General features: G+C 44.9%; 1 protein-coding gene across 5 annotated transcripts in view; it reads right to left on the minus strand.

Annotated features, from left to right (window-relative positions):
* Positions 1-17,355, minus strand: part of Dgkh (diacylglycerol kinase eta) — a 169,453-nt gene that overhangs the window by 81,942 nt on the left and 70,156 nt on the right. For 3 of the 5 annotated variants that reach the window (XM_021203180.2, XM_029541438.1, XM_021203179.2), the window contains exons 3-4: positions 14,664-14,774; positions 12,666-12,746 (exon numbers count right to left, since the gene is read on the minus strand). In XM_021203180.2, the coding sequence (XP_021058839.2) occupies positions 12,666-12,746; positions 14,664-14,774 (192 nt within the window). Of the gene's footprint in view, positions 1-11,098; positions 11,163-11,445; positions 11,554-12,665; positions 12,747-14,663; positions 14,775-17,355 lie in introns of those variants that run through there. The other 2 variants (XM_029541440.1, XM_029541439.1) reach the window with 2 other exon arrangements.

The raw sequence follows: 17,355 nt of genomic DNA on the forward strand, positions 1-17,355 counted from the left end.
TCACTCTGTAGCCCTGTGTCTTAGTCAGGGTTTCTATTCCTGCACAAACATCATGACCAAGAAGCAAGTTGGGGAGGAAAGGGTTTATTCGGCTTACACTTCCATACTGCTGTTCATCACCAAAGGAAGTCAGGACTGGAACTCAAACAGGTCAAAAAGCAGGAGCTGATGCAGAAGCCATGGAGGGATGTTCTTTGCTGCCTTGCTTCCACTGGCTTGCTCAGCCCGCTCTCTTATAGAACCAAGACTACCAGCCCAGAGATGGCACCACCCACAAGGGGCCCTCCCCCCTTGATCACTAATTGAGAGAATGCCTTACAGCGGGATCTCATGGAGGCATTTCCCCAACTGAATCTCCTTTCTCTGTGATAACTCCAGCCTGTGTCAAGTTGACTCAGAATTAGCCAGTACACCCTGGCTGTCCAGAAACTCACTCTGCCTCTGCCTCCCAAGTGCTGGGATTAGAGGCGTGCGCCACCACTGCCCAGCTAGAGTTATTTCTTAACTGCCTTAATGATAACAAATTCTAATGCCAATTTCCCTGAAGAAAAATAGACATGGATTTGGTGCTCTCTCACTACTAATATACATTCCCTCACAGTCTCCTCTCTCCTTCCTCCGCTCCTTTCCCCTCCCCCCTAGTATTTCCACAAAATATTAAGTACTAAAAACTAGTTTTTTATTTAAACTTTAAAAATAGCATAAAAATAAAATTTCCTTCAACAGTGGGAAAGGCGTGAGAAGATGTGAGCTGGGATGCAGACAGGCTGCTGTGCCTGGAAGATTCCATTAGGGTCTCGGCGTTCGCTAGAAAGGAGGAGGATCTTAGTGTCAGAATTAATGGCATGGGACAGAGTCGCAGGTTTAGATAGTGTTAGTGTGTATAATTTTGTGAGTCTGCATATCATGAGTAGCTATTTATGGAATAATTGTACCAGGCCAGGAATATATCCTCATTGTACTGGCATAATGAAGAAAGTAGCAATCCGTTTTCCTTGCATGACTCTAAAGTGCTAAACCAAGGTTTAGAAGTCACCAAAGGCCATGTACTGGGTTTGAACTAAATTCTCCCTACCTTTGTAGCCACCAGACACAAAAGAATGGGAAAGACCATGCTGCTCAGTCTGGACACACGGGCACGTCGTACACACCACTCTCTTTTTCAGAAATAATAATGGTGGGATACTGGGGAGGCCATTCAGGTGGGAAAGTGCTGGCCCTGCAAGCAAGAGGACCTGAGCTTGATTCTGCAGATCCCAAAGTCAGGCATGGTGCTGTGTACTTATAACTCCAGACCTGTAAGGTGGAAATGGGCAAATTCCCCAGACTTTCTGGCCAGGCAGCCCAATATACCTGATGGTCTCCCAGTTAGTAAGAGACTGTTTCAAAAAACAACCTGGTATGTACAACCTGAGGAATGGCAGCCAATCATTGATGTCCTCTGATGTACACACATGCGTGCTCATGCGTGCGCGCACGCACACACACACACTCACACACACACTGAGGCACCTTTACATATGTACCGTGCACAATGATAGTAACTGCAGCTACTGTGCAGTAGCATCTCAGCCCTATCGATATGTGTGCTCTTTAAAGATGAACAATAAAATCATAAGAAAACCTCTGGCAAAAATTAAACACAATGATCATAATCATAGCTTCATTCACTAATAAACAGGTCACTGCAAACCAGGTACCCGCAGGGAACAAAATAGCTACAAGGTACACAATCTCATATGGCATGGCGTTGGGGGTTTTACAGTGTGTGTGAGAAATGGAATCTTCTGCATTAATTGCAATGCCGAGGGTCACAATGTTCCAGGAATTACTTACATAGGTTCTTGCAGACACACCCACTGTAAATTAGTGGTATTAGTTAATGGGCACATTAAAAGTGTGGCCATTCACTTAGTATTTTCAGACTGTGCCCAAGATTGGAACAATGAATGCATTATCTTCGTTCCCCTGGCACAAGCTCTTGGGTTTGTAACTGTAAATGGCTTTGTACACATATGCAATGGGAAATTTCAAAACAGGATAATTATTTTTGCTTTGTATTGCTCACTACAAAATGGGACGCTCCTAAAACTTAAATTTTCCATTAGTCCGTGCTCAAACTTAAGGATACTTGACTTTGCTATAAACTTAAAATAAGCCATGAAAATAACACCCCCAAATCACTTTAATAGAGTTGAACACACCTCTCCAATTGCCTACTTGATGTTCCCAGGAGATCTTACAACTACTTCAAATTCACACCATCCAGTTTTCACTTCCTGCAAACCTGCTTTTATATCTATTACCTACCCTTGATTCAAGCACAATTTACACTCTAAATCCAGTTGTGCATTAGCTTCCTCCTCACTGCCCCTCACTTGGGACAAAGCCCTTACGTCTTTCTGCACAGGTCTCCTGTCCGCTCTTTCCTTCCTTCCTGTGGTAGACAGCCAGGCTCCTCGAAGTACTGCCCAAGGTGCGTCTCAAGCTAATTGCTAACTCCTGTCAAGTGCATCAGACAGGAAGCTGCCAGAGAAGGTTGGTAATACAAGATTCTTGAGAGAAAATTCAAAATACTTTTAGAATGGAAATGTCTGCTGCTTAGGCCTGCCCCAGATACCAACTTGCCATCCTAAAAACAAACATCGGTCAACTTCTTTGTGTATCTCTCCGGAGACCGTCTATCTATACATGAGAGCTATGTGCTCTCTTGAAGTTTAAATACACCAAAACGCGTGCACACGCAAGCATGCCGTAGTATTATGAGATCTTAGCTGCTCTCTGTCTGAGTTTTTCTCTCTGAATCAAGCGCAGGATTCAGCTTGTTACATGCACAGCTGCTGCAGCTGTGGATGCACTGCATTCTGTGGTGACGTTTTTCATAAGTCAATCGTCTCTGATTGACATACCTGAGTTCTTTCCAGTCTTTTGCTGTGACAATGTGAAGCCAACGCCCACGTAATGTATCCCTCAGCAAACACACATAGCATGGTTCACTATCCATCATGATTCCACATAGGCTGAAGCAGTGAAGGCTTGGAGCAAGACTGAAGCCATTTCTTTACGTTCTTTCCTGTGAACTGTGTGTCCTGTTTACATTAACCCCCAGGTTTGACTCTTTCAGAGATTTCCCTCCAATCACTTTGAGAATAACACCTTCGGTTCTTGCTAGTGAACCTAACTCTACCCACGAATCTACTCTACTCTACAAAACTCTACTCAGTCACGAAAAGCTTGTTAAGTACAGTAATATGAAAAGCTACAAAGGCTCCAAGAAGTCACAACTGCTCTGCAGACAGCACAATTGTCCCAACAAACAGGGCCCTGCAACTGTCCAGTCACCATGAAACATTGACTTATTGACGGGACTCTGACAAAGAAAATTAATAAGGCTTGCACAGAAACCAGAACATAACTGGAAAGATGCTTCAGTCAGTAGAAAGCTTGCCAAGCAAGCTTAGGGGGCCGAAAATCTATCCCCAGTGCTCACATAGAAGCTGAGATGGAAAACAGGCCCCTGTAATCCCAGCACTGGGAAGGAGGGGACGGGGAGTCTGGGGCTTACTTATCTGAAGAGCAAAAAGAGGACATGGCCACACTGGGAGGAAGCAAAGGAGTTCCAGAACTCCTGAAGTCCATCTCTGGGGTCTCAAAATGTGATTTAGGTTAAAGCAAAGATGAGACAGAGACGGAACTAAGCAGTCTTGGCCACAGTGTGGCCTCACCCTCTCTCGTTGCGTTGGCTCCTGTCTCTCCTGCAAGTGGTCTGACAAGTTGTCAGAAGTGTGTGTGAAATCTCTTTCTTACAGATAAGATCCTCCTCTGGCTGGTCCCAGGCTTCGGCAGTCTGTCTGCCAGCCTAAGATTCCCAGGGAAACTCCATTTTTAGGGACAACTGTTTCAGACATCTGATAGGCAAGGATGTCTCTCTTCTATCCTATCTTAGAAGTTCTGCTACTCGTCTGTTTTCCCTCAAAACAAAAACACTGCCTTTGGCATAGAGTTCCCTGGCAGTGTATCGAAGCTTCTGAGTGCCCAGGGAGGGCTGGTGGACCCTCCCCTCTCAACCCTGATTGGCTTTCAGGACTGTCCAACCCACTTAATTCACCCACCAGCAGGTCTTAACTGCTGAAACCAGTGAGAAGGTAAAGTCCCCAGCTGGCCATCACTCAACCTCTCTGCTATCCATGGGCTTTGAATCTCACTGGCCCACTGAAGACCAGGCTGTCCCCTGTCCTGAACCATCTCTGTCATCATGAGTCAAGATGTGGCCTTAGCCAAGTAGCAACTGAGTCCAAGACACAAAAATGAAGAAGGCAACAACTTCTCCACGGAAAAACCTCTTCCTGGTAACATCTAACTTAGCGACTTTATCAGAAAGCTGGATTACTCCCTAAGACACCGAGTGACTCCCCAGTTGTCTAATAAAAATAATTAGCCTAGCAGCCAGCATATGAATCAATGTTAATCAATAAGCAAGCGTTCTAATCATTGCTAACTGGTTCACTGTTCCACATCTGTGCTCTCCGTGCTTTAATGGATGATGAAGCTTCGCCATGAATGGACAGATTAGAACACATCCTATTAACAGAGGTGCTCCTTGGAGCAGGAGAAAGCGTCCCGCACTGAGGCGCATCGGCTGTTCTTGTGAAGGTTCAGCTCCAAGTACCGGTGTGGCAGCTCACAACAATCAGTAACTACAGTTCCAAGGGACTGGACACCCTCTTCTGGTACCCACGGGTACCAGGCATGCATGTGGTGTGCACACATACGTGCCAGGAAATGTTCAGACACAGGAAATAATTTCTAAAAAGCAGACCTTTACCAAGTTACTACTATCCAATGACCCTGAAAATTCTAGTATGCAATCCATTCTCAAGGAAAACACTCACAATTTAACTATTAATTATGCTATTGGGTGGCTACAAAAATTTACCCCGAGTAAGCTGTCTGAACCTCTCAGCTCCTCTAACCTGCTTACAGGAAGGAGGAGCGTTCCCCGGGGCTTACTGAGGCAATGAGGTGAGATATAAAAAGGAAAAGCGGCGCCATACTCGCTACTCATCACGCTTCACACACCGGACCCTGCAGAACCCAAGGCATTGTCTGCCGCTGTATAATAAATACCTCCAACTGCTGAGATCTTGTAAAATAACAGGCTTTCCTCAGCACTGTTTTACTTTTTAACATTCAACATAAAACATAATTCTTAAGATACATGTTTAAAACCTAAAGGTTGATACTTTAAGTTATCCAGTGAAGCTATCATCTGTGGTCTGAGATGTGCTCTGTTCCTCAGAGCACGTGCCACAGGACACAAGGCCTCCGCAGCTCAGAGTCCTGCTGCTTCAATCCGATGACTATCACCTAGCTTGTCTCCTTTAGACACATCCAGATACTTAACATTCTATTTTTAAGACTGTCACTCTGGCCAGTAACTCACTGGCCCTTCTTAGGCTCCTAGTCCAGGCACTGACATGAGGCAAGATATAGTCCTTTAAAGAGCCCTTCAGTCTGGACAGCAAATAGTTATCAGAAATCAGAGCTCACCTACAGGAATATGGGCCAAAGTGTCTTTCACTAAGCCCTTCATCTAGACACATGCACTGAAGTTCAAGAAAACCACGGAGCCCTTCCTTGGAGAATGCGTCCACGTATGACCTCCACGTATGACCCTGAGCAGTCCTTTGGCTACACAGGTTGTGGCTGCTGAGACAGAAACCCTAACCAGCTCCCGTGTAGTTCTACAGGGAAATGATGGTTCTTAATGTTTACCTCTGTCCATTTACAAGGGCCAATTGGGGGCTGTGGTGAGTGTGATGTCATCAGCTCATGGCCACATATTTGAAGCATATGAAGGGCCTTGAACATGAAACACCCACAGGAAATAGATTTATCATTTGTCCCAAGGCGGAGAAGGCTGTGTGGCAGGCTACCCTTCACGAGGCGCTGCAATGTGACAACAACGCGGGGGGGGGGGGGGGGTCAGCCCTCTAAAACAGTCCACTAAGGTATGAGAAACTTCATCTGGACAGAAATGCCCTGTTGGTCTTCACAAAATGCCTCCAACTAAAGCACACTTAGGACACCAGCCTCATAAAACCCTGGCAACAGGCCCAGTGATTAAAAAGTTCTTTTTTCAGGAGGAAAAGAAGGCTGCTGCTGTAGCCTAGACAAGCCTCAAATTCATGGCTACACTCCTGCCTCAGCTTCTAAGTTGTAGGTTAGCACGGAACCATTTTAAAGTACCATAAAATATTTTAATCAAAATAGATATAAGATAATTAGGCTGGCTTACTATTAGGATTCTAATATGGCATCAAAGCTGAGACCACTGCAATGAATCACATCTGTGAGACTTCCTGGTTTAAAAATAATCTGAGTCACCATATGTAATATAAAATTTCATGAAGATTCAATATTTACAGAGATATTACAAAACCCCAAAGATCATAGAGGGAAATAGAGAAATTCTGTACCTATGCTAAAACATGAAAGGCTATTGCTTACCCGAAGAAATAAATAAGTTTATAAATATTATTCATTTGTGCATTCAGTTGGCAAATATGCACTAGCTTTCCCCTCTGTGCCAAGCGCCAGGGTTGGGGAGTCAGCGAAATCAGAGTATTTGAAGCCAGAAGGGAATTTGTTTCCATTAGCATCTTATTGCCCCCACACAGACACCAGGTCACTGACTCCTCAAAGCCTTCTCGAAGGAAGCTCACTGCGTTCTTGCTGCGTGGGATCAGGACATAGCCTGTGGTAAGGGGTGAGGGCACTTCAACAGTCATTTCAGTCCATGCTGCCTTGACTATCCCAAACCAACAAGAGCCCCACATTTACACAGCTCTTCATCATCCAACCTTGTGAAGTTCATCTCAGCTCTGGACCTGGGCCTGTCCTGGAGATTCTGAAAGCCCCTTTCTGCTGACAAGGAAGAAGAGAACTGTGGAGTTTTAACAATGGGCAAGGTCCTTACCTCATAACGGGCCTGTTCTATTAGATGATTCTAGTTAGAAAGTTCTTTTTACGGTGAGTTGAAGTCAACTCTCTGTGGATGCAACCACACAAACCAATCACTGCCTCTCCTACATAATAATTCCTCAAGTATTTTGAAACTTTAAAACTTAAAAATAACATCATCGTTGTCGTTGTCGTCATCATCATCATCATCATCGGGTGTATGTATGGAAGTCAGAGGACACCCCTGTAGAGTCAGTTCTATCCTCCCATCTTTTACGTGAACTCTTAAGACTGAATTCAACTTGCCAGTTTTACGTGAAAAGGCCTGTTACCTGCTGGGCCCATGTTGCCCATATTCCCTCCTCCTCCTGCTCTCCTGCTCTCCTCCTCCTCCTCCTCCTCCTCCTCCTCCTCCTCTTCTTCTTCTTCTTCTTCTTCTTCATTCTATTCTTCTTATTATTATTTATTATTATTCAATTTACATCCCATTTTTTTAATTAAAAAAAAAAAGTCCTTAATGCCATCCAACCCCAAGACTCCCAGGCAGTTTTGGAATGTCTTCTACATTTCTCTTTAAGATCCAACCCTCAGAATGTACTGCAATATTCTAGACTTGTACTCTGACCAGCATGTGTGTCCTGTTCAGCGGGTAGTGTAGCCTAAGATTCTCACTGAGTTGATGCGGAAAAGACAACTGAACACAGGAGAGCAACGAGAGGATCACTATCATCGCCACATATATTTAAATGACCAAATAAGGAAGTCAGTAGAGTGGCCAAGAGTATAGTATGAGGCGACATACCCTACAAGGGTTCCATGGTTTAGAGGCTGGCTTCTCTGTTTCTTGCCTATATAGCAAAGCCTACGGTAGTATTGCTTCATTGGACTGGTATAAAAAATTAAATGACATGTCAGGTATAAAGCTTATAGAACAAGAATCCATGTTATTAAATAGGGTAAGTGACTTGTTTAGCTAAGGAATCCTTCATTGGGCGGTTATCCAGATACCTTTTACATGACATGACATGACATGACATGACATGACATGACATGACATGACATTCTTCCACAGATCACGTGGGAAAAAGACGGTTTTCTTCAGGATTAAATATTGAAATATTACTGGATGAAAGCAAACTGACACCTTGGGTTCAAAGGATGTGATGTCCCTCTTCAGAGAGAGACAGCTCAACGTTGTCAACTGAGAGGAAGCCAGGATAAACAAAGCAACCACTTCAGAAACAAACTCCCAGGACACTTCTCCTTCCCATTAAACCCAGGCTGCTCTGCCAAAGATGGCATGGCTACAGAAGCTCTGCCCACCACAGCAGAACTTAAACTAGAATAACTTAACGAATGCCAACCTCATTTATTCATTTAACAGTAAGGATATCTGCGAGTGTCTCTTCCTCGTCCCTGGTGGCAGGACCACCACCTGAAGTCACAGGAAGGTGCTTTCAGTATTTGTAGGGTTTAGCGGTTGCCTGCCTTAAAACCCACTCATAAACCTCTAACAAAAGAAGCCCAATTTAAGACCATCAAAGACTGGTGTATGGGGCTCGTGTGGTGGTGCATTGGGAAAGGCAGTCAAACATGATGACCTGGGTCCAGTCCCCAGAACTTATGATGGAAGGAGAGAATCAGCTCCTAAGTGTGGTCCTCTGAGATCCATATACCCGTGACTATGCACACACACCTATCCTCCCCTACACAGATAAGGAAGTGTAATTAAAAACAATGAGTAAGTCTTTAAAAATTCATCTACAAATTTTTTAATTTGTCAACCGTGAGACTTGGGGAAGAGGAATCCAGCCAAGCTTCACAGCCCAGGGACTGTCAGATCGATGGGCATTTTTTTTAAAGGTACTGTAGCCATGACAGTCCAATAGACAGCAGCAGAAAACTGATGTAACGCCCATGATGATATAGACGACTGAAAAAACATCCTTAATGCCCAGAGTAGGAAAGGAAGGTATGGATTGGAGACTGTGTAACACACGACCCACAGGATACACAGGTCTTAAACCATACCCACAATCCCCCGGCTGTAGTCTTGAACTCATAGAACTCACAGATCCTGACCACAGCAGTGACGCTGAGCTGTCTCAAGGGTAAGCCAGCAGAACACTGCTCTGTGGGACACTCACTGTAGAAGCCATCTTTGCAGAGTTGAGCATTCCTTTTCAAGCAAAGCATAAGTTTTCTATTTTCCACCAACTATTTATAGATTGTCCGTGTACCACCATTTCTTGTCAATATCTGACCCTCAGGGACTTCAGGGAGGGCAGAGTTTGGCCCCTCCCAGCGTCTTTAGCTGCAATCCCATCATGTTACGCCATTAACCTCTGACATGAACCAGCTAAAATAGCGGTGTCAGGAGCAGTCAAGATGATCTAGGAAGACAGGGTATGTAAATATTTAAGCAGGACCGTTGTCAATTACCACTTGAAAACATGCTTTTTGCTCCATTTTATGCTGTGGAAAGTTCTACCAAGTTTCTATTATAGTACAGCGCTAAGCCATCTATCTCCCTTTCCAGCCTCTACATTGCTAGCCTAACGAACTTCAGAAAGAACAGTTGGCTGATGAAATATCCAAGCCACTATGTCTTCTCAAGCTGACAGAAACTTTGATCAAAACCAACAAACACTCACGAGTAAAAAGTTCTTTGAAGTACAAAGGTAGACATAGTCCCTGCCCTCGGGGAGGTCATGATAAAACCACAGACTTACCTGTATGAAGGGCAGGCTCGGGCAAGTTCTGTTCATAACAGGGATAGACAAGAGCAGCTGAGGGCAAGGCAGCGTTGCACAAGTGATTTGCACAATCCTTCCAGACCCAGGCCTTTCTATTCCTTCTGTCTGGATCTGTTCTAAGCCCCAGACCACACCTGAAATCATTCTAACCACTGCACTGTAAATTTTGGTTCCTTCTTTCAGGTTAACTCTAGCTCTGTGTAGGATAGATAGATAAATAGATAGATAGACAGACAGACAGACAGACAAACAGATCCTTTGCTCACTCCTAGAGGAAACCAAATGGCTAGCTCCACTGGTAGGACTAGCTAGGCAGTTCTATCTCAGCCTAGCCTACCCTAAGTTGGATATTAAGCAGCATTTCAACGTTGGAGGTAAATATGGAAGATTTGCATATGCAAGTTCATATAGATATAATCTCCATTTCTGAATTTTTCTGCTTATCATAAATGCCAATATAACGGGAAGTCGATTTATATTTTGTAAATGAAAGAAGCAGAAGAACTGGAGACGCGGTGGGATTTCGAGAACCTCAGGGAGAAAGCCACCGCCACGCAATGGTCTCAGGAAGGGTAGACTGAATGGCAGGCACGCGAAGAGAGGTTATAGGAGTTACACTCCTCCCGTTTCCTGGCGCCTGCTTGGATAATATCCGAGCTATCTCTGCCTTCTAGTCTTTTAGCCTTGAACATGGAGCGTAGGGAGGAGGAGAAGTTATAAGCAGCAGAGGCTTCCAGCACCCTGCATTTCCTTCTCCCCTCTGCCGCAAGGCCTTGTAAACCACCGCTCTGGACCTATCCATTTGCTTGCTCTCAATTAATTGGATGATTCTATAAGCACAGAGTACAGACATTACTAAAGCCAGTCTTTAGTGGACATAGTTCACAGGCCCCCGATGCTCTCTTTCCATGCCGTCTCTCCGCAGAAGCTATTCTAAGCCTTCCGGGACTCCCACTCACAGCCACACAACCCTGTCTTCGGCTTCACCGAGAAAATGGTACTATCTGGGCTTGAAATACACATGCTTGCTGCCCCTGCCTGCCCCCTCCCCGGCTCTGTGCTCAGCCACACACTGCCTCTTAGACCCATCAGCTCCCTCAGCAATCCTGCCACATCTAACAGCTCCTTCCGATCTTCACATAAACACACTCCAAGTCCGGTTTCAAAGCACAGTGAGAAGGAGCAACCACAATGCTCTCAGCACCCAAACGCTCCCCGGCTCCTAACGGCCAAGCCCCGGGAAAAAGCCTGCTGCCCCACTGCACACTAACAGTCTAACGCACGCCACCGCCCTGCCCTGAAAACCACCCACAGCCACGTGACCACACAAGCCCCAAGCTCACAAATTCGAGTCACCTCTCGATCCCTCCCGGACCTACCCTCTCCACAGCACCTGACATTTAGCAACGTCCATCTTGAAACTGTCTGACGCTCGGTTCTTATGACATCAGCGCCTGGGCGATGCTACTTCTTCACTTAAGAAAGCTTTCGCTCAGTTTCTGGTCAAACCTTATATTCTAACATTTTCCCAGGATTCTATTCTTGGCTTTCCTCTTCTCCAACTCAACTCTCCCTGGGGAGAAGGAGTGTCAAAGCACTGTTTACACTATGAATTATCCCATGTGCCCATAAATCAATAAGACAGAATCCGAATCCACTCGCTTCCTCTCCTGGCTCACCTCCTCGCCAGTGCTCACCTCTGTCACACTCCTTTCTGTTTGCTCACCTGGCTGCCCTGTGCTCCGTGCACCTAACCACCAGACACTAGGGTCAGTGGCGGAGATTTCCCGGTGTGAGGGCTGGAAGTATGGGTAGGTGTGATGACTTAGCAAAAGCAGTGTATCACAGGGGAGCTAAAAAGTGTGTCACTGCGTGAAGAGCCAGAGCGGCTCCCTGAACTAAGGAAAATCTAGAGGGAGATTTACATATGCAAATATATTTACACACACACACACACACACACATATATATATATATATATATATATATATATACCAATTTTGAAGATTTCACTGCTTATCATAAATACTGGTGATATAACAGGAAGTCATTTTATATTTTGGTTTTGTAAATGAAAGACGCAGAAGAATGGATGGGGCAAGAGGAAGGATTTCATCAGGCACAGTCAGGGGGAGCAGGAAAGCAGAGGCCCAGGAGGCCCAGCATGCAGCCAGCGGGGCAGGAGCTACACCGCATGCAGGCTGCAGGACAGGGTGTGGAAGACCAGCAACAGAACACTGAGAGGGACCGTACAAGATCGAATGACTGAGTGGGAGACAGAATTTGCAGGTGACGGCGAACAAGCTAGTCCTTGAATCAATGCAATTTTTCATTAGAAAAAGAGGCTGGAACAGAAGGACCCACTTCAAGAGTCCCCTGATGAGTTACCTAAGTGGGGAGGAGAGGGAAGAACTCCAGCCACTGCCTGCAGCAGCAGCTGAAGTGTGGGTAAGGGGGGAAAGTGTTCTTTAAGACTGCAGATAAGCAGCAAAGGTTTCAAGTACCTGAGAACATCAGAGTTAAGTGAACGATCAAGGGACGTAAGAACGTTTAAAAACCCACAAGTTAAAGAGCGAAAAGGAAAACAAATCTTGTCCGTCTGTCTGTCTGTCCGTCTGTCTGTTTAAAACAGTCTCACTGTGTAGCCCAGGCTGTACCTTGGCCTCCCACGTGTTAGGATTATAGATATGAGTTACTGTGTGTGTGTTATGTATGAATATATTTTAAATATCAAAAATATATATTTGAAAGATATTTAGATGCAAGTTTACTGAGCCAATAGCTGATCATATATTTGGTATTAGAATATAAAACATATTTATCAAAGTTCATTGTATCTTAGGATATAAAGCATATTTATCAGAATTGATTTCGTCGATAAGGACTGGACTGAGTATCTGCGCATGCTTAGAAAAAGGCCTTGAACGGGGACAGAACCATACCTACCGTAAAGCTGTTGTTGGCATTTTTTGTGCTTGCTTCCGCGACACTGGCATCTGAGAGGTCAACTTCATCAAATATCAAGGACTGTTGACAGACAAGAACACAAACACATTATGCAGGAGGCCAGCTCCCAGCTCCTCAGGAGGCTCTCACTCTCAGCCCAGGACTACAAAAGGGGACAGCAAGAACTGGGAATCAAAAATGTGACTTAGCCAGTTGTTGTGGTGCCTTTAATCCCAGCACTCAGGAGGCAGAGGCAGGTGGATTTCTGAGTTCGAGGCCAGCCTGGTCTACAGAGTGAGTTCCAGGACAGCTAGGGCTATACAGAGAAACCCTGTCTCGAAAAACCAAAAAAAAAAAAAAAAAGAGTGTTGACTTCGGGACATTGCACGACTTTGTCTCAAGGACAACAACTGAAACCATGAAACATGGCTGCTCTATGAAGCCATGCAGCTTCCACATAACTGATTGGTGTCCTCTGAAGGCCTGTTTGCCATGGGTGTGGAGCAGAAACTGAGGGACACACACCCCCACAAGTGTGTGGTCCACAGGTTTGCTGAGTATGGACGGAGAACTAGCCTGGCTCAGATCTTGGTGGTGCACTGCATGCTTTGGCCCTTGTTGTCCTTGTCTACTCAACGGTGTCTAAACAGGATGGTGATTGTGCTCAGCAAACAGACCCCGTCTGTTTTGTTCAAACTCTTAAGCATTACTTTGATCAAAAAGTGTCAGTGCAAAAGATCCAGGGAGGAAAAAAAAGACTTTTTGAAAAATTAAATTAGTGATTAGTAAATACAAGTAAATAGCCACTGCTCAACTTTCAAGCCAGTGAACTTGCAGCACAGGGTGGGTAAGAGTTCACCCCCAAGGCTGCAGAGGAACATCTCTCCCCTTTTTCTGATAGCTCCCACTCTCCCAAAGCTCACTGCACTGCAAGATAGACTCTTTGACACGGAGGCCTGGAGTAAGAAGGCAACGCTATGGAAAGTCACCAACGATCTTCTCAGCAGAAAACACTTGTCATCTCACACATGTGACTATCTGAGGGCCACTTGACTGGACATACGGCCCAAGCCACAGGCAACCAAGAAGTTGATGTTTCTACAGGGGAATGTGCAAAGACACGATGGAGCCGGACCGGGGACAAGAGTCAACATCAGACTTTTAAAATAAGATTATTTTGTTATGACTTTAATGTAAGTATTCAGCTATTCCCTCTACCGCTGTTCCATGGACTAACAATTAGGTTTCTTGACTGGTTGGTTTTCAGCTTCTACTAATGACTCTACTGATTATATCAGGAACATACATTTTTTTAAAACTAGAAATGATTGGTTCTCTGGCATCCTGATGTCTACTTTTCAGACAACATTAAAATATCAGTTTTAATATGTATCTTTCCTCCTAACTATATTATTGTTTCATTAACTTTTACATAAAAATTATTTTGTCTCAATTTTATTAAAATGTGGTTTATACTCTTAACTGCTACCATAATGAAGGGATGCTTTATCCCCGGGATTCTCAAAGCGCTCGGCATGCATAATCTAAAGCTTTCTCTCAGCAGCACACAGTAACCACAAGCACACTGTGAATTGTGCATACGTTGGGTTCTGAGCTTATATCTGACCCCAGAATGTAAATTCATAACAGCTGAAGCAACCCTTGCTCTCTTATAATCAGAAAAAAATTTAAAAGGAGGAAAGGGAACAAAAAAACAATGTTTTGAATTTATTTTAAGTTGTTTATAAGTTATTTTAATTATATAGAAGAAAAAGGGGGAATCAAACAATATTAGACTAGGTTCCTATAAAAGTATCTCTCAAGACTAGGACTGACTCGATAGCTCCCCCTTGTGGTGGGGTGCAAGATGACCGCATTTATAATCCACTATGAGGACAGTTAGACTGTAATGAGAATCCAAGACAAAAGCAGCTGGTACAACCAAGGCTTTAGAACAGTCATGACATGCAGTGCTTGAGAGCAGTCCTCTTGACTTACCTTGGAGTCTTTCGCGTAGTAAAGTGTACGGCCGCGAAGCTTGAAGTATCTCTTCTTCCACCTCTGGAAAGAGCTGGTTTGCTTCAGCAGTTGTCCCTCCTTAATACTTGTCTGGAGACAAAACAGAAACATAACAAGATGAAGATGCAACCCCAAACCGGATTCCGTTCAGAATCAGTGACCCAAGCTCATTAGCATTCTGCACACCGGAGCTCACATCTTACAAATGACAAGAGAGAATATTTGAATATTTTGTTCACATCACAGGTCGATCAAGAAAATGTCCATAAAGTACCAGAAAATCAAAGTGATTTTGACATAGTTCTCAAAGATTATTTACAGGTAGAATTGGCTACTGACAGCTTCTGGAAGACCAAGAGACACCATCTTCAGCTGTGTACCCCCTGGGGAGTCCACCGGGCTCTGCCGGACAGTGTCACAAAACAAAACAAATGAATGTGAGGGAGAGACTTGCTGGAAGAGAGGGCTTAGTTAAGAAGGAGATAAAGAACGTAGGGGTAAGAATAGCCAGCATCCATCAATGAAACTGTCAAAGAAAAAACTTAATTAATTTAACAAAAGAATCTGTAGACAATTTAAAAGTCACATGCACACAAACCGACATCTGCAGGAGAGTGACTTTCACACAGCTTACATACAGCGAGGCTGTTAGAGGTGCTACGTCATAAGTTGATTATTAAGGCAAATGACCTCTGAAGCGAGAAATATGTTTAATGCCTAGCTTCAGTACAGGCAACTGATGAACTCAGACAAGACTTTAATGACCTCATACTCATTTGGACAAAGGGTTTATTGCCAGGAAATACTGGGCAGGTGCTTGTTAGATGTTCTCACAGCCAACACAGATACAAAGCACTGCATGTGGTAGCCCAGAGGAGAAAGCATTGGCAAACCCAAGTGCGAATCAAGGATGCCCTCCCTGAGGAAGCCTCACATAAGGCTTTAAACAACAAGATCAGCATGTGTTGGGTATGCAAAGGTAGAGAGGCTGGGATCTGACATGTCCCCGAAAGGCTCACACACTGAAGGCTTGGTCGCCAGTGCAGCCGTGATTGGGACAGACATCAATCATTAGGGCTGAACTTGACCAATCCATTGATCTGTTCCTGAGCCATTAGGAGTCGGAAGAATGGAGCCTACCTGGGAACATTGGGTCATTCATTGGGAGAAGGTGGGCTAGCAAACGGATACATTTTGTCCCCAACTTCTCTCAGCCTCTGTGTCTCTTGGCTCCGCCACGTGCTCCTTTCCACAATGCTCCATCTCACCACAGGACTCAAGCAATGGGCCCTGATGACCACTGGCCAAAACTTCTAAAACTTGTGAACCAAAATAAGACCTTTCCTTCTTTCAACTGTTCTCCCCAGGGATTGTGTCACAGCAGATTCACACAGGCATAAGACAGCACAGACACCTGGGGACTCTTCAGAGAGCATTCTATGACAAATGCATGGAAGTGTTTCCAACGGGGGCAGCAGGAGATGTGTCTGGAAGGGGTAGGCGGACCTCTGTGACTCTGGACTGGATTCTGCTCAGTGCTTTGTGAAATGTCATTTCTCTTCCATTGTCTGCAGTAAAATGCTTGAACTTCTCTAACCACATGCACCAGGTCTCCGGCTCTGTCTTGGGCCCCTCCATTCACAATCACCCTTTTGCTTTTCCTTGGGAAAGCATGGTTCAGGCGTGGGTATAGCTACTGTCTGGGCCTGTCCTGCTTGTCCTTCAGAGAGCCATCTGGTTAACCCTTGCACTCCCTTCAAGTCTTTGGTCTAGGGGATGATGCTCACATCCGTCCTGATACATGTTTTTGTGTGCACATGTATGTGCATGTGTGCACATGAATGCAGAAGCCAAATGACATTCTTCAGGAGCCTTCCTCCATCTCACTGGCCTGGAGTGCACCACACAGACTAGCCTGGTTGGCCAGCGAGCCCCAGAGGCCCTTCTGTCTCTGCCTCCCAACTCTGGGATTACAACAGCACACCACTAAGCCCAGGCCCCTTCAAGCCTTGAGCTCAGTGAGATCCATCTCAAAGATCACCAGTTTGAGACTGCAGTGTGTTCTTGTTCTCTGTGTTTCCCCACTGTAATCATACCCCACAAAACATGTTCCCCAATCTAATTTAAGATCTATATGAAAATATAAAGACCCATGGTTTATTTTATGTAATGAAAATGTAATGTTTCACTGTAATTGGAATAAAATAAGAAAGGAAGAGGAAGGTGGAATGTCCTGTCCACTGGACTGAGGACAGGGTCCCCAATGGAGGAGCTGGAGAAAGGACCCAAGGAGCTGAAGGAGCTTGCAGCCCCATAGGAGGAACAACAATATGAACCAACCAGTAACCCCCAGAGCTCCCAGGGACCAAACCACCAACCAAAGAGTACACACTTATGGCTCCAACCGCATATGTAGCAGAGGATGGCCTTGTTGGACCAAAGGAGAAGCCTTTGGTTTTGAGAAGGCTAGATGCCCCAGTGTAGGGGAATGCCAGGACAGGGAAGCAGGAGTGGGTGGGTTGGTGAGCAGAGGAAGGGAGGATGGGATAGGGAGTTTTCAGAGGGGAAACCAGGAAAGGGGATAACATTTGAAATGTAAATAAAGAAAATATCTGGGGGGGGGGGAATAAAAATAAAGAAAAATAAAATTAGTGGTCTGGAAAAAAAAACT

Source organism: Mus pahari, chromosome 8 (genome assembly GCF_900095145.1).
Source record: "Mus pahari chromosome 8, PAHARI_EIJ_v1.1, whole genome shotgun sequence".
NCBI lineage: Eukaryota > Metazoa > Chordata > Mammalia > Rodentia > Muridae > Mus > Mus pahari.